A 27,841-nucleotide genomic window follows, 5' to 3' on the forward strand; every position below is an offset into this window, starting at 1 on the left:
CAATATTACATCTGAGCAGGACTTTAATTCAAAAATATATTCAGAGGCTGCAGATGTTGGGAGTGACGTTGGAGTAAACCTCAAGAAAAAGAAAAGGCGAGTGTTGTTCTGCAGGGAGAGTGGAGAGGAGCCATCAGCTCTCTGAAGTGTTTAGTACCCAGAGCCCCTGAGAGCTGACAGCACTGTAGTGGTGCACGATGATGTCGTCAGTGTGGAGACGTGATGCACACGTGTTGGATGATAATAAAAACGCAGCACGTCACAGGCTTCAGTGGAGACGTCTTTCGTTTCCTTTTTTTTACAGCAAGGATAGATATATATTATTCTAAAGGCCGGTGGAAGATGAAGTGCAAGAAATGTTCTTATCATTGCAAAACATACAGGGTTAAATTTAGAATGTGTCAGGTCCTCACCCGTTGTATTTCCTGTTTCTAGTTTGTTATTCACAGAGGAGACAAAAGGCTCCAGGGCACAACATGTACAAGAGGCATCACACACCTCCAATACACCCAGACTCAAAGAGACACAATACTACAAACAACATGAGTGTGTCTCTTTGCAGCTCTTTTTTGTGTCTCTGCAGTCATTTTGTGTTTCTTATTAGTTGGTTCCATGTCTTTGTGTGTCTGTTTGCGTCTCTGTCTGATAGCTTTGCATCTTTTTGTGGTTGTCTCACATCGTGTTGTGTTACTTTATTATCTCTGCAGTGGATGTGTCTGTTTCTCTTTTCAGTCGTTTTGTGTCTCTTTGTGTGTATTTTGCAACTTTTTTGTGTCTATTTCTCAGTGGAAATCATCTTTTTGTGGTTGACCTACATCGCTTCCTTCTCCTTTTACTGCTCTTATGGTCAATACAGTTGTTTTGTGTCATTGTGCATCTCTGTGTCAGTGTCTTGAGTTTATCTGTGGTCATTTAATTGGCTTTCCAACACACTCTCTGTTCCAGGCCCCCCCCCCCGCCCCATTGTGCCCAGTGGACTCATTCACTGATCCTGCCTGGATGACATGACAGGACTACATGTGGTTTTATTACACAAACTGAATGTTACTTCCTCTTTTCTCTCTGGACTTTTCCTTCAAGTGTCAAACAAACGGTTTGATTGATTTGACTTTTATTTTCATTCACAAATCGACCAGCCTGGGAAGAAGTTGATGGAGACGTGTGTGTGTGTGTGTGTGTGTGTGTGTGTGTGTGTGGCAGCGCTGCCAAGAAGCTTGCCGTGTTAGAGTGCACTGATGGAACCATTGGCCTGCATGAGGCCCCTTTGTGAGTTTGTGTATTGTGTTACATAAGTGACGAGAATTTCAAAAGCTTTATTTGTCTACAACTGCAGGGAAGAGCTGGGAGAAGTGGTTCTTGTCTGTTCAACACAACTCAGAGCAAAAGATTCTGAACATTTGAATGAGAAAATGTAAGAAAACACTCCAGGATTAATGGAGACATGTGTTTTTTCAGTTTTGCAAAAAAGTTGAAGACTGTGGAAAAGGGAATTGAAAACTCCGAAGCTCCTGAATCACAGCTTCAGTGTTTTCCATCCTGATGTCACGTGACACATTCACACGCTACATGCCTATAGCGTCATGTCTGACACGCCCCCCCCTAACAAAGACATTCTAAAAACGAGAGCGGGGGCCGACATTTCCTACACGCACGGGAATTTGCTGACCAATCACAACAGAGTGGTTTCCGGTGGCCAATCAGAGAAGGCTGGGCTTCATCGGGAGGGAGGGGCCTTAAAGAGACAGGAGCTGAAACCAAGAGTTTGAGACAGAGGCTGAAGAGAGGAGCGGCAGCAAAGGACAGAACGAGTATAGTGATTTTTTTTTCAAATAACACAAATTAAAATGATATTATTACACTCTCGACAAAAAGTGTCACACCTCTTACACGCTGGTGCTTCGCAGTCTGCCAGAAGCCTCGTGATCGACTTCTTGAACTCCCGCCGACAAACATCACACAGGCAGACACTGTGATTCAACAGCCGAGCATCTGAATGTTTCTGGAGAACATTCACGTCCTGGAAATTCGTACCAATATAGCATCACAGCTGCCAACACGGAGCCAATAAGGGAGTCGCACCCAGACACCCTGCAGAAGCCTCAGTCATCTGATCTCATGTGCTCACCTCATCTGCTGTTGTAATATTTGCAATCACCTCAAATCTAAGGAGTAAACAAAGTGTGTCTGCGCCGGGGGGGGGGGGGGGGGGGGAACAAGCTGTAAAACATGCAGAGCGATGTCCTGATAATCCTGCAACGCCTCCTGCAGCAGGACCCGCCACTAAACTAGATTGATTCGCTCGCCCACCGCTCAAAGCAGAGGAGGGAAAACAATTCAATACTCTCTTGCACTGTTTGGCTTTCAGCAGCACTCGGCCTCCTGCAGCAGCTTCCTCACGCCCAGCGGTGCCTCTGAGGGGGAGACGGGGGGACGGGGGGGAGAGAAGGAGGGAGGTGATGAATTTGTTCTATTGGCTCCTCTTCCTCCTCGGCTCTCTTCACACATGCTCTCTTTTTTGGAGAGAGCGGATCTGCTCAATGTTAGGATCCAAACGGCGCTGCAGCCGGTTCCAGTGGGTATGGATCATTTCAGGGACTTCTCCTCTGTGCAGCGAGCCAAAAGGAAAGCGTACGTCGACACAATGAAATCTATTTTAATGAGTGGGGGGTGTTGAGAGATGTAAACAGTCGCTCCCGAAAGCCGTCGGCTATAAACAACACCGAGGCCATGTGCTCCATCTATGCTACACGTCCTTCAAGCTCTATACAGTGCATGAGAACAAACTACTTTATTGTCCACGCCAGAAACAAACAATTATTTTCATTCGCTGGCTTATTAAAAGACACTTCTGCAAATGCATATTCATACGTATTGAAAACAATCAATACCTAGGTTGTGTAAATATTTGAGCCTGAGGGATTTTCACAGATGTTTTATTGGTTTTGATGTTTGCAGGCATGAAATCAAACAATGCTGAACAGATGTTGACCTTTTAAAGTTAATTTTATTAATTCAAGTTCTGTATATTCACTTGTGTTTGTGTTTTATTTATATTTATAATTATTCATAAGAGGGTTTATGGTTAAACTGTAAAATCGATATATATAAAATCAGTATTCAAAGTTTTTTTATCCACTATCCACTTGTTTTTTCCTATATTCTTTTCTAAAGCCACTATTCTACTATTCTCAGAGTACGATGGAATATTTTATATAATCTACTTCACCTCGCAGTTCAAGAGCAGGATAAAATGTGTGCGTGTGTAGGTCTGTGCTCGTACTTTGGCCTGATAACACTTAATTTGTGTGAAAATGTTTCTACTATAGCGAAGCTGAAAAGCACTAAAATCCCATTAGCAGCAGTGTTTACGTACAGTCGGTGTGTCCAGCTGTGTCCAGCTGTGCACGCCTGTAGTTTCACTCTGTGCTTGCAGGAACAGGACAGGTACAGGGGAGGTAAATAAAGCGCTCGTCACAATCACTTACATAACAACTCCACATAAGAAGCTGTAACCATGGAGACTCAGCGAGGAAACTGCTGTGGATGTAAATCAAAGCATCAGTGTGTGGCAGAGCAGTTTTTCCTCTCCTCGCCGCCGAAGGAGGGACTGAGGCTTGTGTTAGTGGAGTAAAGAGCAGTGGGAGGATTTCCCGACTCGAGGAGACAGTGGAAATCTCCCAGCGCCACTGGAAACCATTTCCCACACTCAAAAAGCCGTCTTTTTTCCTCCCCCCCCCCCTTAAAAAAATGAACCCCCTGAGAACAGAGCGTCCAGAGCAATTTGAGGCAGCTGCATGATAATTACCTCTATACCAGGTCCTTATTTCCTAAAATAAGGTCTTTCTATTCTGAAATGAGGACCTGTTAACCAGATAGAGTCTCACTAATGGCTCGAGGGCAAACTTTGTGGGACTAGACCTGAATGCAGTCGTGGGTGATCTTGCAGAAGGAGCTGACATTTAGCTTCTACAAACACGATGCTGCTGCTGCTGCTGCTGCTGCCGCCGCCACCAACCTGAGCGGTGCATTCATTGCAGGTTGTAAAGTCTCAACCTTAATATGTTGTGATTTGCCGTGAGTAGATGTCATGATCTCTACGGCTCAGTTGAAAAGTAGATTGTTAAAGATGATCGTGAACGTGACTTAGCTTTCGGACGCACTAAAAGGTCACTGAAGACGGATGGGAAGTCAAGTCTCAAGTTTTGTGCATTCTTGTGAGTTGACTGGAAAGGGGTTTGCAGAAACCAGTGTTGCAACAGCTGCAGGTAAAAACCTGTAAAAACCTGTTTGTCATTATTGTTGCTTTTTTGAACATGATACCAACTGCTTCTTCACAAACAGGGGAGAGGGTGTCCAACAAATGCAGACTACTAAAAGGGCCCTCAGGGGACAGGGGGGGGGGGGGGGTTTGGAGGAACACAACGTTCTTGTGACATGTGACGACTGAAACCGTCTCGAGAAGTTGGCAAACATCTACGGTGAATTCCAAATCCTACTCAGCTACAAAAACAGCCACTACAGACGTTCTCCCATAAATACAACCCTGGGAATGGAGTAGGGAAAACGACCGTACAAGTCTTTCAGCTGAGAATCTCTGTCCACAAACACACCCGTCGTCCCAGAGGACACCAGACAATGGTTATTCGGCAGAGAGATTCATGCTTCCCTTTATTTTTAGACGCAAGCTTGAAAGAAATGACCCTGGAAACACCGCCATGCAGGAAGCCAGACCAACGTGCCAGTTGCACCACTCTCCTGGCAGACTGTCTTTCATTTTTTTTTTTTTTTTACCTCTCCTCCTCCTCCTCCACTTTGTTGCCCTTCTCACACACACACTGAGAGATTTTTTTTTTTTGCAAACTGCAGTGCCATGGCCCCCGAGAGGGAAAAATAGCTGAGAACAGAATGTGAATTCATCCGCGGCTGACAAACACGCAGGGAGAAACTCGTGCTGCTGCTGTGCTGGCTGCCTCGACTTGCCGGTTTGATTTACTTCCTGCTCTCTTCTCTTCTTTGCCTCGCTGAAATGAGAGGGAGCTGTTTTTATGCCAAGTAAACAATGTTTTGACCTCATTCCAGTTACTTCACACGATGGGTGGCGCTGAGATAAAGACGCACTCGACAGGGATTAGAGTGAAATTACACCTGAGCCTCGGAGACGCAGAGAAGAAAAAGGTTTTCTAGCAGAAACAGCAGAAACATCACAAACCAGGTGCGACTGATCCAAAATCTCCTTTCTTGGAGTTTTTAGACGAGTTCCTGAAAACAATCCCAGCTGTCAATCGTGACCGTTCACCTTGGACAAGCATCAGTATGATAAAAAACTACCTGAAAATGTATTTGAGGTGTACTTTGACTGTTTAGATTGGCCCATGTCCCATCTCTTAACCAGGAGGGGGTGAGGGTTTATGATGCAGACAGACAACAACGGGCGGTCGAGGCTTTGTTCTTCCTGAAAAATAGTTGTGCCCTTTCCAGAGAACTCCGTGTCCTTCGTGGTTTCTGCCTCGCGATCGGACTGAAACTGATGAGTCTCTCTCTCTCTCTCTCTCTCCCTCCGCTGGTTTCTGAAGTCGCAGGTTTACCCGCCCCCTTCTGCCTCTCACCTCAAATGAACCATTGATAAGAGTTTTAATACGCCGCCTCTCCACCTCCTGTCATTTTTCTGAGGGGCACTTAAGAGATTTCTCCCGGGGGTGACTCGTGCACTTACAACACCTTCTGTGTGTGTGAACAACACAACGAGGGTTAGTCTGCAAAACATGCACATACAAAAACACAGGGGGGGGGGGATACGAGGAGCTGAGGCTTTTCATCAATGACGAATTTCCACGTCTACTTGAATTTCACAACAGAAAAGAATAAAGAAGAACAGATTCTCAGCTTCCGATTTTGATACTTCCTGTTGAGAAAGATCAGCGCGTAACATTGCGGGAAAAAATGTGTCCCCCCGCCGACGTGCACTTGAGGTTCTGTCAGCGCCGTGTGCGTGATGCCGCTCTTCCCCCAGACGCCGTTGAGTGGCCTGTGGGCTAATTCCCTGTGACCTTGTGCTCTCTGACCTCCGAGGGGGCAGCCAAGCATGCAGAGTAAACAGGAGGGAGGATAAACAACTTAGCAGAGGGCCGGCTGACGGGATTCCAGAGCCACGTGGCCTCTCAGCTGGCGGGAAGTGTTCAATCTTCTTCTGCTGGTGAGTCCACGAGACGCTCGAGGTGTCGACACCGGACGTGGTAAAGGATCAGAAATCACTCCCTAATCAGAAGGTCCAAAGGTCCCCTTAGAGTCAATAAGATATAACATAGATATAATTCCCCTAAATAGGCCTAAAGAGTCTTTTCATCAGGACCCATTTATTATTCCCTGGGAAATTTGGTAGAAATATCACCGCAAAATGTAAAATCTTGCAATGTTGAACAAACCCATTAAAGATTCTTGGATCTGCTCCTTTGTCCGATCTGTTTGGAGACTTAACGGCTTCTTCTTCTTGGCCCATGTCCCATTGTTCCCACTTTGTTCTGTGGAAATCTGTTAGAAAGTTTTTTTGCGAAATCCCACTGACAAACAAAACAAACCAATGGACAGAGGCGGGAATATATTTCCTCACGGGTGGAGGGACGAACAATTGAAAGCCATTTGCATTCATTGGGCCAACGTGCTTTCAAATCATTTGTAACCTGCGAACAGAAGAGATTTAAACAATGTCCTCCTCTCAGCCTCCTCGATATTAGGAGATAAAGGCACAAGTGGACAGCCTGACAACAGTTTGCGAGCCGCGCCGCTGGCACAGCGCCGAGTGTCCGACTCCGGCTCAGAACAAGAGGAGAGCAAACACTGAGACGGAGGCAGAGCCGCTTTCAGAGCTCGGCTATTGTTCAAACAGCCATTGTGCTCCCCTGCAAATTACACAGAAATGCAACGTGATGATGAACCGGAGAGATAAAGCTCCGCATGCCACAGCCGGGACCCGACATCACAAGACAAGTGGAGCCGCACAAGTCTGTACAATTGATCCCTGAAATGTGCCAACATCCACTGCTGCGCTTTTAACTCCGCAGGAAACGAGGTAGTTAGAAATGAACCGTCCAGGAAAAACAAGCCAGCTCCTCTCAAATGTATTTCACCTGAATGTGTTTATTTCAAGAAAGCGAACTTAGCGTGTTTAAATTATTATCATCATGTGCATCAGTATGTTTTGTTATGACTCAGAGAGGTTATAGATGATCTCAACCCAACCAATGACTGATGAATCCATCCTCCACCTGTTTTTAGTCGATACAGAAGCATTAGCAGTGGCTACGAGCAATTAGCTTCGCAATTATGTGGATTGGAGTCATTTTACTGATCCATTTGAGCACTTATGTGTTGTTCCACGAGTCAGCGAGTCATCAATCCAACCCTCTTAGCCTCTTTCACTTCAACCTCCATCAACATAATGAGAAGAAACGACTAAAAGCTCAATTACAAGACAGAGCAAAAGGTTAAAATGCCTTCGGTGCAGAGTGTGCTTCTGATTTAAGAGTCAGTCAATTTCAAATAGCTACAGCGACAACTACTCATCTACAACTGTACTTTTAGTTATTATGGGATTTTGCCGTCGCCCTTAGATAACAGAACAGTGTTTCTCATTAATTATGTGAAGACCCGTCATATTCAAATTTGTCCCGTTGCACTTTCACAATCAACCAAAACCTTTCATACACTCATCATAACACAACAGGACATCTCTCACTTTCTGTTTTACTCAGTTGTTGCATTGTGTAGGTGTGCCCTGTTGCGGTTTGCTTTGTAATTTGTTGCGCGCTCGTCCGTAAAGTTGTTACCCTCCACGCAGTCAGCCCTCAGAGTTTCAGTTGCAGTTGTGCAAGTAGCACGCAATGCAGTTGTCTCTCAAATAACCACCTGTCTTTAACAAGTCTGTGAAGCTGTCACTCAGAATCTGCTCATGCACGAATAACCTGCTACTGTGTGAAGTCTGTGGGAAACGCTGTAAAGGTAAAATAATAAACAGTCAGATCATCCCTCTGCAGTCGGAGGGTTATTTTCCATATTATCTACCCTGAGCTGAATGTTTGTTTTGTGGTGTGTTATTTAATTAGTGGTGAAATGAAAATGATTTTTTCACATTAGCAGAGCAGTGGCAGCGGGTTTGGGTCTCGACTCTCAGGCATTAGGCTCAATTCAACAGATCTGCCGGTGAATTGAAAGCTTTGTCTTCCTCTTCACCAGAACAGTCCGGTAAATCTCCTGCTTTACTCCTGATGCCGGTAAATCTCCTGCTTTACTCCTGATGCCGGTAAATCTCCTGCTTCCCCAGAACAAGACCCTGAGATACTTCCACCTGGAGCCGACCCAACCTGACCAGAGCAGTCCATCATTTCCCACTGCAGATATACTGGATATGTGAAGTCATAGGCAGAGAAGCATTTAATAGTATAGTACAGGAACAATTCATTATTAATTGATCAGGCAATTGGAGGAAAATGATTTGCTATCTATTTGGATAATGAATGAATCGTTTATAATCGATTGAGCGTCAAGATCCATTAGTCCGAGGTTCACATTTACTGGATTTTCAAACAGATCCTTCACATGTCGATTACCTGAAGTCTGTGATCAACAGTTCTCAGCAGTTTTCCCTCAGTTTCCTCCATCGTGTGCTGTCGCAGCCCCGAAGGCGTGACCATCAGCCTCTGCCGTCTCTCAACCAAACGTCCCCCTTTGTCCACGGCGCCACGTGAGGAGGACGTTTGAGGACGGGACAGGAACAGGCTGTCGTTGTATTTCAATCTGGCAGATCTTCTTCTTCCAAATGAGCAGACGCAAAGCACAAGCTCCGGCTCTGAGCTCATTGTTTGAAGTTTTTTTGTTGTCTGGCCTTCGTGTCGGCTCGGCGCTCGTCCAGGAAGAGGACGAAGCGGAGTGTGTGTGTGTGTGTGTTAGATAAAACAACGGGTTTCTGGGAAAAATGCCTCCGACCTCCCATGTGGATTCTGAGTAAATTCAGTAAGTCGGAGGAAGAGAAGTGGACATGAAGAGAACTTGATGTGTTTGTACAACTAATAATGTTTTGTTATGACAAGCAACACGTCTGTTTGTGTTGAGCAGAAACTTTACAACCGTCACCGGCTGGAAGGCTCGAGCTACCAACGTATGGTTAAATGCATGTAAAATAAAAACTCATTTAAAGAAATTTAGTTCCAGAAACCTCTTTTTGACATCATCTAATCAGATGGTATGAAATTTTGAATATAATGATAAAAAGCACAAATGCTGAGCGCTTCATCGTCAGCATAAACAAAAAACCTCAACAAAGACAAGATTTCATCAACGAGCTTCTCGTCAAACTCATTTTATTTTAACCCGTCTGGTTTAAACCTGGAACCTCCTGGTAAATTTCATCCTTATCTTTGCCTCTTGTGTTTCCTACTTTCTCTGCACTTTCAAAACCAAGGTTCACTCTCTAAAGTCGCCCAAACTTCTCTTTTCTCTGACGACTCTGGAGCTCAAGGTTTCACACTGTCCTTCGGAAGAAGCTCGTCACAGCTGCACACTGATATGGTTTTTGTGCTACATGGAGTTTTAATGTGGCCTCATGGAGGTTTTTTGAGGAAACTGCAGCTGTATCCTTGACACTTGAGCTGATTCTGTTTGTGGTTCGCAGCAGCAGCAGCGGCAGCAGTCACAGGTATCTCTGCTTTTATCTCTGCTGCACAAGTCCTGATAGCAAATATCTGAGTTCAGAGTCTCTGGCTCGTCACCAGCTCCGTACACTTACAGCTGCTTTTTATTTGACTGAAACTTCTGCTTTCCAACGGGGGGGTTTTCTCTGCTTATTATGCAACTGAACATTTCCAGTAGGATCACGAGCCAACTACTACACATGCACTACGGATAGAAGCGAGGGGGAAAGTGCTTTCAGTCGGATTCCAGTGGAAAGTCCAGCCTCATGGCTCAACCCATGACACCCGGACGCACGATACTGGAGACGCACAATGGAAGGGGGGGGGGGGGGGGGGGGAACTGTGTGTGTGTCTGTGGAGCAAATTAAACAAACCCCTGAATGATGCTCTCCTGCTCCGAGAGGTTTTGCAGACTCAAGCCCTGACTTGTGCAGAGCAACCTGTCCTGCAGGCGGTTTCTCCGAGGTGATGTGAGGTGATGCAGCAAGCTGTGCGACCTTTGACCCCTGGAGCTAGTTTGGAAGGGAGTCCAGCATTCCTGAGCCGTGAAGCAATGCTCTTCAGGGGCGACTGGCTCTCGCTCAGCACTATTGATCTGACTGTTTAATCATTATAATGGAGAGTAGGTTAAACCCAATGCAATGCATTCAGATAATTAATCTGAAATAACACCAGGCAGCTTTTAAGGCCTCCTGCAGAAGGAGTCACCCTCTTTAACTTCATGTTTACATCCTGACGTTCATCTTTAGTGCTGGGTTTCACTTGTTCGATGCAGTTTTGGAAGGTGAAACGGGCTTTTTGCACTTGACTCACCTGCGTTGTAGAAGCTGTCCAGCACCGTGGTCTCCCCGAAGTCCAGTTTCCCAAAGTTCACAGTCTCCAGTCTGCTGCCCCCCGCGTCGCAGGCGTCCTTCAGACACTGCAGGGCCATGCTCTCCGCGTTGTTCTGCTGGGTGCCCTCCCCGTACACCACATAAGCCACCGTCACCGGCCTGGTCTTGACCGACTTCCCCGTGGAGAGCAAGCCTCCGCCTTCCAGCGGGCAGCTCCCGGTGGTGGGGCTGAACACCGCGCAGCAGCCGCCGCCGCCGACCACCACCGTCGAGTCCTGCCAGAAAGTTCCGGCAGCTGGGATCCCGGACGCGCCTCCATCCCCGGGGCTCTCTTTGCCGGGACAAACCCCTAAGCAAGGCACCTGTAAGGAGATCCCGTCCTGCTCTTGACTCATCTTGCTCCAAGTATCGCTCACTGCGTTAGAAAGTGTGGCTTCTGCAGCAGTCCTCCATGGAGAGCCAGCGTTACGCACGGCGGTTACCCATGGAGCCGCTGCACGGGCACGTCTGGCTCCGTCTCAACAACGCAGGTAGACAGTGTGTTAGCGGCAGAGCTGCAGCTCCACATCGCGCTGCATGTCTGCGGAGGATCCCACGCTCACTGTGCCTCGCCGCGGAGTCACGACGCGAAAACACACGCACACGCGCAAAATCCTCCAAATCCGCGCATTCCTCCTCCTCAGCACCCACGGCGCACGCACATACTTCCAGAAGTTGAGCAACACAACACAACACGGCCGGTGTCTGCGCTGAAACGCCCACAGGAAACAAGCGATGTCACAGCGAGGACAAGTTGAGCGCAGTTGGAGTCCGGCGCAAACCGTGCGTCATGGCGCGCAAAGAGAAAGTACAGTACAGGCTGCACCGTGCGCGGGTCGTGGACTGCGGGTGGACCCTGCCCAGTTTCCACTGTTATCTCCCACTCACACACACACACACTTACACACACTCAGGCGCTGGGCGGGGAGACAGCAGCAGGGTGAGTGGTGGAGCTGCTGGGCGGAGACACGATCACCATATGTGGAGCAGAGAGGGGAAAAGGAGCAGTTCGCCGAAAACAATCCGGTCATTCACAGAGTCCAGTGAGCGGAGCGGCCAGGTGATTGGCTGAGCGGACGATCAGCTGATCACATCAACAACAGAGCAGAGAGAACAGCTGTTATTGTGACTGGGAGCTGGAATCATGTCACAATAATGTGGCTCATAAGTCACACATTAAATACTGTTTCATATCAATGGATTAGAAACATGCATGAGTTAAGTTTCCTTTAACTATTAATGCGATTTATGGTTCAGCAGCTTCACATCTGCAAAGCAACACTGTCAAGATGCATCTTTGTTATTTGAACACATGTATAATAAAAATATATTCATAAAGAGGAATCAAGTCAGCTGTCATAACCTGGTAGGTTATTCTTTCCTGTCATAACAGCGACATCTTGTGGTTCAGACCTAATATTACAGCTTGAACCATATAGCTACATATATAAAATGATTTGGGGGGAGGGGGGTTGTGAAATATAATTTCTGTGCAAACTTCCAATGAGTTGAATTTAAAGAAAAGGAAAGAGATGGATGCATGCTGACAAAAATGTAGACGCAAAACTGGTGTGCAATGAAATTCAGCAGCATAATTAAATGCAGCCTCTGATATAATAAATAATCAAAATCTCAAATGTTTTAACCTTCTTATTAAGGTGGGACTTATTGTAAGAATGTAGACTGGATCAGTTGTAGGTTGATGTTCTTAGTAAATTGTCTAAACTGTGCAGAGAAAAGGAAAAATTATTATAAATTACTGTGTTTTATATTGACACGAGCAATATTCATTATGTCTTGTTTAAAGATTTTGATTATTTCAAATTACTTTCTCCTTCTTGGTGATTGTTCATTTTGCACTTCCTTCTAAGATTTAGGCAATAATCAACATTTTACAACCACAGCAAGGTTGTTTACTCTCATAGATAGATAGCTAGATGGATAGATGGATGGATGGATGGATGGATGGATGGATAGATAGATAGATAGATGGATAGATAGATAGATAGATAGATGGATAGATAGATAGATAGATAGATGGATAGATAGATAGATAGATAGATGGATAGATAGATAGATAGATAGATAGATAGATAGATAGATAGATAGATAATAGATAGATAGATAATAGATAGATAGATAGATAGATAGATAGATAGATAGATAGATAGATAGATAATAGATAGATAGATAATAGATAGATAGATAGATAGATAGATAGATAGATAGATAATAGATAGATAGATAATAGATAGATAGATAGATAGATAGATAGATAGATAGATAGATAGATAATAGATAGATAGATAGATAGATGGATAGATAGATAGATAGATAGATAGATAGATAAATAGATAGATAGATAATAGATAGATAGATAGATAGATAGATGATAGATAATAGATAGATAGATGATAGATAATAGATAGATAGATAGATAGATAGACACTTTTTAAGATTCAAGATTCAATAGTTTAATGTCAAATAAACAACATCTACTATCAGCACTGATCTTAACGCTGCCCAGTGAAAAACACACAAAATAAAATGATTTGTTCTTTTTATTCTTCAGGGAAACATTGTCAGGTTGAATAAAGTTTTTTTTTTAAACTCTCTCACTTACTCAGCAGAATGTCGTTGCCCCTCCTCACCACTAGATGTCCCACCCCGCCCACACATGCACTGATGGGTGTTTCATGGCGAAGCAGCAGCTCAGTGATGAAGCTGCCAAACCACACACGTCCACGGGGCTGTGTTATTCCACCGTCTGTCCTTAAACACATCAGTCTGCCATCCATCGTTTAGCTGGGGGCCAGTTACACATCACACCCAAATATTACTGTGCACCCCCCACCCACCCCCCCTGTCTGCTGCTCTCACTCACATCAAGAGCTCAGACTGTTGAGATTCAATTATTGTGAGTTCAATTACAACAAAAGTGTGTTTTTCATTTACTCAGTTCTTCCCCTCGTTCTTGTTTTTATTCCTCATTCAGTCTCACGCACAGTTACACAGATATTTAACATATTGTATTAGAAAGTCGTAGAAAATTAACTGTAGGAAATAACCACGACCTGCAGATATTCACAGTATTACAGAATCCAAAGAATACTGACAAGGTGACTTCTTCTTCTTCTTTATCTTTGCTTGAATAAGTGGAAAAGTGTCCAGGTCATTATTTTGGGATCAAAAGTAAAAATACTTATCATTTATGCATTAATGTGGAAACAATCATTTATCGTTGAAGCTGGTTGGAGTGGAACTTGATCTATTAATCTATGAAGCAACAAATAACCAGTAGTGTACTTTTACTTAGTGAAAGTAGTAATACTACAGAGTAAAAATGCTCCATTACAAGTCGAAGTTCCTCATTCAAAATTGTTTTACTTAAGTAAAAGAACATAAGTATGAATAACAAAATGTACTTTAAGTTTCAAAAGTAAGTGAAGTACCTAAAAAATTCCTTTTTACTTGAGTAAATGTACTTGGTTACCTTCCACCACTGCATCAGTTAAGCTTTAGGCCTTTGCTTGAAAGAACGACACTGGTTGTATTCTGCATTTTTCTTCTTGTCAACAAATCCCATAGAAAAACCAAACCAAACAATATGAGCCGTTCAGCTTCAGTGAAATTCCAGTGGAAGCTCATCACTCTCAGTAAGAAGCTGAACGTTCACTCAGTTAATTACTTATTTGGACGTGAACCGTAAAATCTTTACACACCCATTAGGTTTAATGGGTATTTTATTCACTCTCCTCAAAACCATTATACATATGTTCATTTTATTTACATTTGTTGCTATTTGATTTCAAAGGGTTGTAAAAAACAAACATTATCTTTTATTATTTTTTTGGTAGTTGTATTAATTGATTTCTTTGGTCACAAGGGGGCAGCAGAATGAGACCCATTGGATGATACCAGCTGTCAATCACACGGTTTCCACACCCGATGCATACTGTGCTTTATCGTCTATTTGACTCTTAATGGATCATAATTTACTGGATGAGCATCGTGGTATAATGAAGAAGACTTGAAACTAAAGATTGAGACATAAACTCGTTCGGAAAATATTTATTTAAACGTATATAACGTCGCCCTCTGCTGGTCATTGCAGAGAATACAGGGTTCTGGCACGTCTATATTGGCTTCACTTTCCAGACCCGGAGTCTGCGTCCATTTTCATGTACGAACAATGAGCTAAAAGACGCCAAAACTTTGTAGAGCTGACGGGAGCTGAAGAGTTGTGTCATAATTATTTGTGCGTTTGTCACTTTAGCCACTTTTCCGATGGTTAAAAAACCCACTAACACCCTCGTACAACCAGCTTTTTGTCTGCGATGGGAATAGATTCAGTCGGGATTCACTCCCGGGTTCAACGTCTTGGGAACAACGTGCACCAGCGATGTTTTTCTTTGTACCGTGCGAAATGCAACGCGTGTACCCGCTAATCCTGGTATATGAGTGACCTCTGTCATATGATCTGTTAATAAGAACATATCGATTAGTGCAGCTTTAAATAACAATTTAACAGCAGTTGTTTTTGCTGACCTCTAGTGGTTTAACTCGTCGCCCCGCTCGCCTTCCGAAGTCGCTCTTTAATCACGACCTGATTAGGCATCGCTCCAACTGGCCCTCGTTAGATAAAAGTGCACATAACGACCTTTCTAACAAATGTCAAGCGGCTGTGCCAGGTTGCCGCCGCCGCCGCTGCGTTTACATTCCTCAGTGTCTGATAAAATGCAAATGCATGCACGGTTAACAGCGGAATGAGAAACAAACAAGCCGCAGTATTGGTTGTTGCAGTATTGGTTTAAGTTTGTGAGGGTTTGAGAGCAGTTAACCGTCAATAGGTCGTCCGTGCTGCACCCTGCAAATAAAGCTTTCCATTCTGCTCTGCCACAGACCATGAAATAGTCACTCAGCTCTGAAATGGAGAGAATCACTCACACAGAGAAACTGCGGGAAGTTCAGTTAGTTCTGCGGTGCAGGTAGGAGATAGATACTTGGAGGCACAGACTTATTGCAGCCTTCCATAGATATCTGCCAAAGTCTACACAAACATTAGAGGGAAACGGGGAAACAAAATTACAGAAATCTGCTAAGTTTGACAAATGGCGGGCGCAGCATCGCCACCAGCTATTAGCCTGCAATGATTAATAAGTGAGAAAATAATTGCACTTCATTGAGATTGATGACGCCCCATTTAACCTCCCCACTCATCCCGGCTGTGCCACAGAGCAACAAGATGAGCCTCGGACACACTGCTGCTCTCCTGGCCTCATTGGTATCAAACGCACACACACACACACGCGCATGCACACTCGTACGTGCGCACACACCCACACACACGGTCTGTAACGATCCTACGGGGCATTTTTTAAAAGCCTCGCAGCGCTCTGATCATAAGTTCATTGTTAGTAAGTGAAAAACAATGATCTCAGCTCTAGGAGGCCTCTGGGAATCTCTCACTCCACCAATATAGAAGCATTTAAGTCAAACACCATGGGGAATTAATGACAGCGGAGTCACCATTAACTCCTATGCTAACGAGTTTGCGAGCTTTGGCCCTCTTGTTTAACACATCGTGAGTTTGTGTGCGCGCGCGTGTGTGTGCGTGTGTGCGTTTGCTCGTGGGTCGGACAATCTTGTCGATCTGAAACACGGCCGGCTGTGTGAATGTGTCTGAATGAGATTTTCACGGGTGGAATGCAAACAAAAACAGCGGCGATCGGGGGGCGAGAGGAGCTGGGAGTGCCGTGGCGCCTTATCCTCTCAGTCTGCAAAGAGACGTGGCCAAGGTTATTAAAGAAGGATGTAGCAGAGCAAGATGGCCGCTGTTGTGACCAGAGGCGGTGTGGAGAGATAAATGGTTGACCCAGCCTGGTGTCAGGTTAGGATTGATGCCACTATCAGCCCCACTGCTTTCCCAATGATTTTCTCAAATCTCTGATAGAGTGTGTTATCTAGTTACTGGCATGAGGGCAACGGCCTGCAGGCACGGAGAAGGTCAATCTATGAGGACAATCTTTGTTGGACTAAATGAGAAAAAAGACCTCACAAAAAAGAATAAAAAGCAGCTGCTAGGTCTCTGGGATAAGATAAGCCAAATTACTTCTCTTTAGTAGGATAGGCCTCGGGCTAAACATCAAGAAAAAAAAGAGAGAGAGAGAGGAAAAAAATTAAGCGAGGCAGCTGCTGTGCTCTCTGACTTCAGTGTTGTAGATTTCACCTGGAACCTCGGCTTCCTTGAACTAATGTTGATTCGGCGGCGGCGGCGGCGGCGGCACCTTGAGGAATGGGTCGGGGCCCGGCGCGTGTTTGTCCGCCGCTTAATCTGCATTTGCCCAATAAATCTCCTTAACAGGCGCCAAAAAACAACAACATTGGAGCTTCCAGAATATATAACACCGAGCAGGCGAGGGGGACGTGGGCCGCCTGGCAGATCTTCCAGCTCCCGTCGTGATCTCACTCCGTCAACCGTTGGTCGTTTTTTTTTTCCTGAACTGCGGCGAAAGAGTTTGACTAATAGGTTGTAATTTACCGGCCGGGGTCCTGATCAATAATTCTGTGTCAATAATGATGGAGAGGTCTGCGTGAGGGGGAATGATTCCACTCATTGTCTGAGAAAAATGAAGGTGCGGACATCACCGCGGGCCGTAGGCAAATGTCCACAGGTGCTCGGCTGGTATGATGGTGGAGTCGATGAGTGGGAAGACGAATAACACACACACACAGACACACACACACACACACACACACACACACACACAAATACAGATCAAAACTTTAACACACACACTCGCACACACATGCACGTCGCTAATGGATGCATTTTTCACCGCGCTTTTTCCCGCTGACGCTCGGCTCGACAGGCCTCTTTCATGACAGTGTCATTTTGAAAGCAGTCCTCTGACAGAAATATTGACCAAACCACTATAAATGGGCGCGAAAGGTCTGTTTCTTTATGATCCAGAAAATTGCTAAAACGGTTTTGAAGGAAATAATAAATTGCCCCTTTTTTGTTGTTTATTTATTTCTCTCGCTGTTGTGCGCGAACATGTTCTACAGCTTATCCGCGTGGAGGTGAAAAGTAGCTGAGTCAATGGAAATATCATCATCATACAACTGTGAATGATGATTAAATCTGATTAGTTTATATAATGATACAAAATAATCATGTTTAGAGTCTTGAAAAGCTTGAAAATCTAAAATATTATATTTTCCTTGTAATATTCATGCAAAAAAACCTCCTCCTCACGTTATGCGGAGCCACATCAGAGCACTTATCTTAAGTTTGGTGTAAAAAACATGATTCTCATACAACTGTTTCATAAATAACGATGAATCCATTAATAACCTATACCCCTCTTTAATCAGGGGACTTTGGGGCCCCATGCAAGCACAAGGGGCCTGGGGGCCTCTCACATTGAGCCAAACCATCAGTGGTGTTGTTGCAGTGTCTTGTGTGGAGCTGATCCTAAAACTTAAAGGGGTTCTCGCTAAACTGTTGTTGCTGTGGACTAACCTGATCAACTGTTTTTTGGAGGGCCCCCCCGTCTCTGCTCGGGGGCCCCGGGCCTTCTCTGCCTTCTTGTCTTCTTCTTGTTTGGGTCAGAGGCTCCCGATCAACGAAAACCAACAAATATCTCCGTTACACCGCCAGGTTCAATGTGTTAAATCTCCAAACGGGAATCTCGCGTTTCGGCAGAGATGCTGAGTCATAGCGTGTCTCTTGACTTTAGTTAGAAAGCAGCAGTGAGATTTCCAGTGTGTAGTTACAGGACTGATATCAAACCCTTCTCAAGCTGTGGTGAGCCACACTCCACCACCTTGATCTGTCAGTCACAGATAAACGCTGCTGACTCCGGTGCAGGGGGGGGGGGGGTTGGTGGGAGCAGGAGAAATGTTTCGACACAAGCGATTTGAAAACCCTCCGTCCCAGCAGAGCCAGAACTCAGAGTTTTCCTTATCTAAGTTTAAAGTTTACCTCTGTCCATTTGTGTGTTTGTCAGCAGGATTATGCAAAAACTACTAAACTGGTTCCAACGCTGTGAGATCTTTGGACATTTTTACAGATTTCCCAGGGAATAATTCACGGATGTTGCTGAAGAAATCTGATATATTTAGCGGACTGATTTCCATGAGTGGGTTCGGTGCAGCTTGATTGGATCTAAGGGGACTGTTGGGCCTTGGCGGAGGTATGAGCTCGACTGAGGGACATTCTGGTTCCATACTGAAGTTCAGCAAAACTCTGAAACAGCTCAACACAACAATAAAAGAGGAACTAAACTATTAGAAAGCTAGTGGTGATGCACCTTGTGTGTTTCTGTGAATATTGACCCAAACACTGTATCTCAAACATGCAGTGGTTTGAAGATAATTTCACGATTAATAACATAGTTAATTGAAGACCTTTTATTTTGACGATCTGCAGGACGCTTGGTATTCCCACACATGGCATCTTGCAGCAGACGTGTTCTCTGGAATCCAAACTTTGACCTGAAACATGTTTTGTGATCCTCAGATTGTGTGGAATCAAAACAACTCTCTCTATTTGCTGTTTTGACCCTGAAGGTATCATCTCTTGGAATAACTGGGGGAATTCAACGATACGAACCAAAGCCACAGAAGTTGACATGTTAGGTCAGTTTAGGGAAACGTGTCCGCCAAGAAATCAAGATGCCAAAATAACTATTTAGATCCTCTGAAGTTGGTGATTGACCAAACCTTTGCCGTGCCCCCCCCCCCCCCGCTCCTCCTCTAAAACGAGCCGAGCTTTGTTTTCAGTCCTGAACAGTTTGAACATTGCGCTCTAAGTGGATTGGGTTCCTGTCAGACCTGAGCGTTTGGACATTGATAAATTTCCTCCTGTGTGGGATCGATAACTCTCACCTTTCAGCCCAGGGCTCCCTCAGAGTCGGACGTCATAATTACTCTGTCAAGCTGAATGCCTGTCTGTGTTAAGACTGATGACTGTGTGTGTGTGTGTGTGTGTGTGTGTGTGTTTGTGTGTGTGTGAGAGAGAATAATATCAGTCAACGTGCGTCCAAAACACTGGAGCTTTTTTCTATGTGAACGTGGTGTTGTGTGTTTTGGGATGTGTGCTTGAAGATGGATCATATTTTCTACACGCAGGCTCGTAGCGTGTGTGTGTGTGTGTGTGTGTGTGTGTGTGTGTGTGTGTGTGTGTGTGTGTGTGTGTGTGTGTGTGTGTGTGTGTGTGTGTGTGTGTGGGCCCAGGTGATGCTTTGTTGGCGGAGCCGGACTTGTGACTGGCAGTGATTGACAGCCGGGCAGCCCGCCTCCTCCTTTCTCCTCCCACGGCTGTTTTTGACGCCTGTCATATTGGCCAATCAGAGAAGTGATCTGACAGCTGTCCTGACACACAAATACACACACACACACACGTGCACCTACAAACACACACAGACGCCTGCACGTACACACACATTTTAATTCTAATTCCCTTGAAATTCTGAATTTAGAATTAAGAGAATATGCTGAATTTGGAGGATTCTTTACATTAAACTACAACGAACGACCTATAGGAGTGAAAAAGACCAAGCGGCCATGTTTTCTTAACGACTAGCAGCGAGGATCAGCTCCACAAACAACACACTGGGGAGGACGGGCCCCTCACGTCAATCACGTTCAGTGCGTTAACAAACGCAGATCTGTATCAGATGTAATGATGAGTTAATATTCTGTTTTAGGGGAATTACCTCCGTCTGCTCCAACAGGCGTCGCCGCTTTCACCGCATGCATCCTTCCTCCAGGTTACCAGCTTGGTGCATGTGTCTGTGCACGTTTGTCGTATTTGTGCAAACATGCATTTGTAATCGTTTTTTATTACATCTGGGTGCGTGTGTGTGTGTGTGTGTGTGTCGCAGTGACCATGTGGGTGACAGAGGCCGCCTGTGGAATTAAAAGTGAATGAAGCACGGATGAGCGGAGGCTGCCCGCTCCGTCCTCATAACGCCGCCACGATAATAATAATAATAATAATAATCAGGGAAATAATAACCTCAGAGCTCATTTAGACATCAATACTAATCACTCTCATTTGGAGGACAATAATAATAATCAGGCTCATTTGGAGAGCCGCTTCTCCACAGAGGCTTCCACTGCCTTTGGGGTCGGTTGGTGCTTAACCTAATGATAATAGTCATGATTCATGGCTCAACCCTGCCTGCCTGCATGTTGCTTTCACTCCACAGGATCACAGGAAGTGTGTGTCTGTCTGTGTGTGTGTGTGTGTGAGAGAGAGAGACAGTGCGAGGATGTGTCTTCTTTGAGCTGTTGTGTTTTTTTGTCTATTCTTTTAAAGCGCACTGACACTTTAACCTTTATATTTAAGGAGAAACTTCGGTTCAGCTGAGGTTGAGTCCAATTGTAGCTTGAATAATTCATTGTAAATATCCATGGTTTAGTTTTTCGGTTTAGTTTTCTGTGTAGAGAGTTTTTGGTTTGTTTACAACTATCTGTCTCAACTTTCACGTCTTCCTGTTTGTCCCGTTATGGTGATCATCACAGTTATTGCTTTCTCCCTTCAAAACTAATAGTACTGACCATAGACTGTATTTAAAGATGGACGACATGTCTTCCATTTCCTCCATTTGAACAAACTTGTGTGGGACTTTTTAGTATAGTCCATGTCCCATCCACTAACATGGAGGAGGCAGGGTGTATGACCCACACTGCAGCCAGCCATGAGGGGGCGATCGAGACGTTTTGACTAACCCCAGAGTTCTTTGACGACATTTTTATTAGATTTTCTGTCCCTGTTATTGCTGTAATGTGTCTGTGTGACGGAGGCAGGCGACATCTAATGAATTCATGAATCTAATCACTTCCAAAGATTTGTTTTTCCTCCACTTGATCACACTCCAGACGACAGGTATTGCAGGTGGAGGCCACAGTGGATTTAAGGCTCTGCAGTCTCTCTCTCTCTCTCTCTCTCTCTCTCTCTCTCTCTCTCTCTCTCTCTCTCTCTCTCTCTCTCTCAGCTCTCAGGAGAATATTCCCTCCTCTTTCTGATGCACTGGGACACTCGGGCCTACTAATGTAATTCCTCATGACTCGCGCTCATCTCATCTGGGCTTTGAACTCTGGGCTCGGCAACTTTTTCCCGAGCGAGACAGAAAATGGGTACAGAGGGGAAGAATTGTCCGGCACTGATTTGCTGTAAAACCTCGGACAGAGGATCATTTCGGCGCAGCTCGGGAAGATCAAAAGCTCGGCTGCCGGAGAGCGGGCGCGGGGGGGAGATGGTATCGCCGGGCTCCCATTTCATTCACAGACGAGTGTGAAATGACTTCATCTGTTATGTGGACTCACACTAGACACTATTATACACGACTGAACCCTGTCCCTCCCCTCCGCTCTCACTCGCTCCCGCACGGACGCAGCTACAGGCCAAAAAACCCACAGCAGCTCGGGCCTAATAACACATCTGTCAGGTATTGCTTTGTGCATCTATTAGCCACACTGTCAGATCTTTACCTACAATGATATCACGAATTATAAAACAGCCTCGTTTCGCGTGGCAGAATAAGACCTGTTAGGTTTGAGTCTGGTTTTAATTGCCTGTTAAGAAGAGCCGGAGATCTCAAGACTATAAAAACACAAACGAGGGAATATCGGACCACTAATAAGCGGAGATCAGACCCGGAGTCCGGGCCCACAGATGCTAGTTCCAGGCCCCGGCAGCGCACATCGTTACCACTCTGCCTCTCGCACTTAAAACGGGAGGAAAGGAGGAAAAAAAAGCAGCAATTTTCTCCAACTTCAGAGCCTTAAACGCTTGAATAATTTAGAGCTGAACATTATATATTCGCTTGATTATTTCAGGAACGACAACAAGCGGGGTTCTCTCTCTCGGCGTCGCTGCTAATGGAGATCGCAGCACGTTTCGCAGGCTCACACAAACACTCAAAGGAATCCAGAGTGGTATAAAGAGAGAGGGAAGCATCATGAGATAATACGAGTCGACTTAACACAAGGATTTTCCTCCTCTTTCTTCTTCTTCCTTCCTCCCTCGTCTTCATTTCCTCCGTCATTAAGAGGAGTCCGACGCAGAGCCGGGCTGTAATGCTGCGTGTCGGGCTGTGAGAGCTCTCTCGCTCTACCTCCGTCTGCTCCCTCCGTCTCTCTTCTCTCCCTCTCTCCTCCTGTCGTCCTCCTCCTCTTCTCCCTTGAACATCCTGTTTAGCTGTTTAAGCTGATGACACAGAGAATATTGCATGTTGAAAGGCCGTTTTACCACACACACACACACACTGACTTACACACACACGTACACACTCGCTCGCACACACTCTTGCCCAGAGCGAAAGGCCCCAGGCAGTCTCCTTCCTGCTAGCCAGGGGCGATCATTCTGCCTCTATGATACTTTAACTGTGGGATGTCAGGAAACATTAGGCCTTTAAAAACACAGCTACGATGCAGCGCAGACACACACACACACACACACACACACACACACACACATACACACACACACACGAACACACACACATACACACACACACACTCCACTCTCTCTAGTACCACCGAGTTGCCTACAAAGCCTGAATCCTCCAACACAGATTAGAAAAACAGTGATTTCTTCCTTATCTTTTCCTTTTTCTTGATATTCACCTTCTCTCAAGTGTTAAACTTTGAATCTACTAAGAGTATTGATGTTTTATGATGCCGACCGTCTGGAGGTAACTGTTAAACCGTAACCTTCTGATGCACCAAACACGACACAACTTTCATACAAGACAAGTACTTCTCCGTCTCTTATAAATTATGTTTGTGTACAACTAATTTCCAACAGCTCATGTATTTTAAGGAAATGTGATTCCATTTTCTACTAATTGTTTATTTCAGCTACAGATTAAACAAAATTAGTCGGAATATTTATAAAGATGGACAACGTGTCTCCACTTCCTCGTACTATCCAGAAATGAAGCCTGAATTACAAGAACTAGATAAAATAAGAATAAAATAATCGTTTTGGTTCGATCCATTAATGTGGAGGAGCTGGGGTTTATGATGTACAGCCACCAGGTGGCGATGGAGACCCTTTGGCTTCACTATTCGGGAGTTGTCATGTCGTCCATCTTGATATTCAGTCTATAACAAAAAGTAAAAGTAAACTACAGGACCTACATCCATGCTATGTGTCCTTGGGCTAGTTATATTTGACACATGCATATTGTGTCAACACCATCAGCCTTGTTCTATGTATTAAAGATGAATTATTACTTAAACTGTACTATACTTCTTCCCAATTGCATAATAACATCCAACCTGCTAGAATATTTAGAGCTGGATGTAATCTTTAAAATACCGTGTGAAGACAGCAGGATGTCGACTCTGCGTTTCTTCTTCGCTCTGCGTTATCAAATAAACACAAAACGTCCAAAAAGCTTTAAATTGTAAAATACTTCAGTAGAAACTTTATTATTTGTCTTTGCACAGTGGTTTTCTGAGTGTTCACATCCATCTGTGTGACTGTAGATGTTCAGTTAAGACGTGTGTGTGTGTTGTACGGGGCATTATGAATGACTCCAGCCTGTCCCGTCTCCCTCCGCCTCTCCGTCTCTGAGCCTCTGAGAACCTCAGAGAGTGGGATGAATGTTTCAGAGTTTTAATAATAAAACATCTGACATCGGGCTTTACAGGGCTCTGCTGCCGAATACTTCCTGTATCCTCGCAATAACTCCCGTATTTTCCTCCGAAATGAGGGAGAAATCTATTTGTGAGCTCGGACACAATCAGATACAAAGCCGGCGGAGCTCATCTCAGATATTAGCATTTAATGAAATGCACATTTCTTTCATTTAGTTTGAAATGTTTCCAAATCTGGGGGAAATACTGGGATGACCCATGTTTTGATATGCTCTTTATTAGTTTGTTTTCTTTTCATTCATTCTCCACTTAAGGTTTTCAATGCGCGGCCTTTGAGTCCTGCGTGCCAAGCTGCTGAGCACGGCCTGTTTTCACTGTGTGAATCTGGGTTCGCTCTGTTCGAGCTCTCATGCGGCCGGAGGTGCATCCGACTCCAGACTCCTTTAAAGCAGAAAGAGAAAAGAGAAAAGTGCATCTATGTCCTGTACGCACATGAAAATATGTCAATAAATCAAAGAGTGAAGTGAAATTGCTCTTTTCGATCCACCTCAGTGTCGTCAAAGTTGTTCCACTTGACCAGATTTAGTCTGTGAGGATCAGACGTCTTGTTCCTGTGTTGTGAATTTGAAAAAGAGAAAGTTATTTGTAGCAGCTGCCTGCAGAGCTAAAAGTTTCCTTCAGCATCTCCTGTTTTAAACTTTGCTGAAATCCACATATTAAAACACACACACCAACACACACACACACATGCAGGAAGGTCCAATGTGTGTGAGTGGGTGTGTTTGTGTGTGTGTGTGTGTTTGGCCGCGGGCCCACAAGGTGTTAATTGGATAATGAGGTACAATGACAAATCCCTGTTGCTGCGACAATAAGGTGCTGCTGTCCAGGTTTAATATCGCAGGGCCTGGTGTAATGCTGTTTGGACACACACACACACACACACACACACACACACACACACACACACACACACACACACACACACACACACACACACACACAGCTCAGGTGTCGCCGCTCCTCTTTGGAATCTAATCTGGCTCGTCGTCCTATAGCAGCCAATCAGAGGGAGCTATTGCTGCCCCAACGACCAATCAATTATCTCTAATTCTGGAAAGGCTCTCTCCTCTCCTATGTCATTTTCTCTCTTCCCTCTGCTTTCCTTGATTCCTTCTAATCTTTCTTTAAATTTCTCTTTCCTGTCCTCTCCTTGTTCCTCTTCCCTGTTTCCTTTCCTATACTTCCCTTGTTTACTTTCCTTTTCATTTCCTTTTCCTCTTTCTTCCTCATTCTCTTCTTTCCTCATACCCTTCCCTTGTTTCTGTCTCCTCTCCATTTCCTGTTTTCTAACATTTATTTTCCCCTCCTCCACCTCAACTCTCTGTATTCCTTTCCTTCCTCCTGATGTTTCCTATACCCTTGTTTCCATCTCCTCTCCTCATTCCTTCTTGCCCGTTCTCTTCTTGTCTCGTCTCGTCTCGTCTCGTCTCCTCTCCTCTTCTCTCCTCTCGTCTCCTCTCCTCTCCTCTCCTCTCCTCTCCTCTTGTCTCCTCTCCTCTCCTCTCCTCTCCTCTCCTCTCCTCTCCACGAGCCATAACTGGGGGGATGATGGACCATAATTCACCGGGATCCGGGCCGCCCCAGACGTGCTCACATTAATTGGATGTCCATATTAAATGGAAAATGAGAGCGGCGCTGAGGGAAAAAGTGAATGACTGACTCTCTTGGCTGCTATTGACCTATGAGGAAGAGACGCTGCCCTTTTCCCCGGCGCTCTCCCTCGCCCAGTTTTCTCTGCTCCCGTCAGCGTGATGGATCTCAAAGCATTCATTTTCTGACCCCTCACCTGGAAGCAGATTAAGCGCTTTGATTCAATAGGGCCGTTAATGGGGGCGCCAAAAGTTTATGAGGATTTCTGGAAAAGGCCAGGGAAATTAGATTGTAAGCTAACAGATTTATTGCTCTGTTTCAACACATTGTAAAAAGATTATAGGACCTTGAGGCAGGTTGGAGGGGCAGCGGGGCCGCGGCTTGCTCTCGGTGTGAAGGAGAGAGAGAGAGAGAGAGAGGGAGAGGGAGACGCACTTCCACTCTCACATTTACCAGCTATTTCACACTGACGGGGAAAAGACAAGCATGTCAGTCTGCAGAGGATAAGCTCACGGCCGACCGTAACCTGAAGGACAGATGTTTAGACAGCACGCCCAGCATCGCTCCGCTGGAGGTGATGTGATGTGGAACCATGTTGATGTGTGTTGCGTTGTCTTTTTACCTGCTCTCACCTGCTTCTGTCTCATGATGCTCCTGTTTTGTGTGAGCAAGGGATGTAGCAGCTCTTTAAAAAACACACACACATATACGACCAGCTACTCATCGTATTCTGCACAAAGCAGAAAGAACAACATATAAAACTGTTCTTTGACAGAGAGGAGGTTTATAATTTTAGAGGTCAATTTAATTTACAACATCAATGTGTTCGGACCAAGTTAAGAGTGTGTGTATTTCAGTTTGTGGGTTATTTTGTGTGACGGTCTGGAGGAAGTAATAATAAATTCAGTGCAAAAATATTTTATGAACATTTAATTGTTTTTGTTGTGTATAAGGAGCATTGTGTTGTTGGGTGAATTTATAACGTGGTTAATTGTAAATCTTCCTACTTCTTTTCACACAATGTTAATGTAACTTATTAAGAATGCGTTGATTATTTTAATGGGGATTTCTTCATATAGGCATGTTATATGTACATGTGCATGCTTGTTTATGTATGCATTTATGTATTTATGTATATATGTGCATTTATGTATTTGTGGTTTGTGAATATATGAATATCAGCATATATATGTCCTATATGTAAATTATATTCTTATGTTCGAAATAAAGTTATCTCTCTTTTTATCCATCTAATATTCATGTCATGTCATGCACACACACACATACACACACACACACACACACACGCATTTAGACTTGTCGCTGCAGCTCAGGTGAACTCCACATGGTAAAGTGGCAGCGGCGATTAGAAGCCTTGACATGTGACATTGACAAGCGCCAGAAGTAAAAGTCCAATTAGTCCAAGTGCAATTAGACCCGTTGACTTCCCCTCGTGTTGAAGTCACTCATTAACACGACTGCTGGAAGGTGTTGTGTGTTACTGAATAACACGACAACAAGCAATGTGTCGTTACGTGATTGCTCCTCTGGTGAGTCGCACTAACACATTACTCTCTACAAATAAAACCTGTTAATGAAGAATAGTTGTTGAAGCTTAATGTCAAATAATGTAAGTTACTGTCCCCAGCTGCTATTTACATTAACCTGCAGATTTATGATTTTTAAAAATCAAAACACCAAATCATGATAATCCAATTTGCCACTTTCTGCTCGCTGTCAGTCAAATGCATGTTTTCTGTAATTGCATTATACGTCATATATTAACTGTTTAACAACTGAAGTTTGATACTAACTCATGTGTTGCACACTGTATAAAGTTGTGTGACATTAAACAAGTGTCTGTGGTGACTTCAGGTTCACATAAACTGAAGATGATGGAAGTAGCTGAAGCAAAGACTCTAACATTAATTTAAAATATTAAACACATATTTAAACCCGTGTCATCTATCGATTTATTCCACAAGAACAAGAATCACCTTCTCAGCTCCTGATTTAATT

The 27,841-nt window shown here is 44.5% G+C and overlaps 1 protein-coding gene across 2 annotated transcripts in view; it reads right to left on the reverse strand.

Moving 5' to 3' along the window:
• Window positions 1-11,498, reverse strand: part of map3k5 (mitogen-activated protein kinase kinase kinase 5) — a 47,480-nt gene extending 35,982 nt beyond the window's left edge. The window contains exon 1 of one of the 2 annotated variants that reach the window (XM_034579857.1): window positions 10,497-11,498. In XM_034579857.1, coding sequence (XP_034435748.1) covers window positions 10,497-10,911 — 415 coding nt within the window. In that variant the 5' untranslated portion in view covers window positions 10,912-11,498. The remainder of the gene's footprint in view (window positions 1-10,496) is intronic. The other variant, XM_034579858.1, reaches the window with a different exon arrangement.
• Window positions 11,499-27,841: the final 16,343 nt, after the last annotated feature.

The sequence above is a fragment of the Hippoglossus hippoglossus genome, chromosome 24 (genome assembly GCF_009819705.1).
Source record: "Hippoglossus hippoglossus isolate fHipHip1 chromosome 24, fHipHip1.pri, whole genome shotgun sequence".
Taxonomy (NCBI): Eukaryota; Metazoa; Chordata; class Actinopteri; order Pleuronectiformes; family Pleuronectidae; genus Hippoglossus; species Hippoglossus hippoglossus.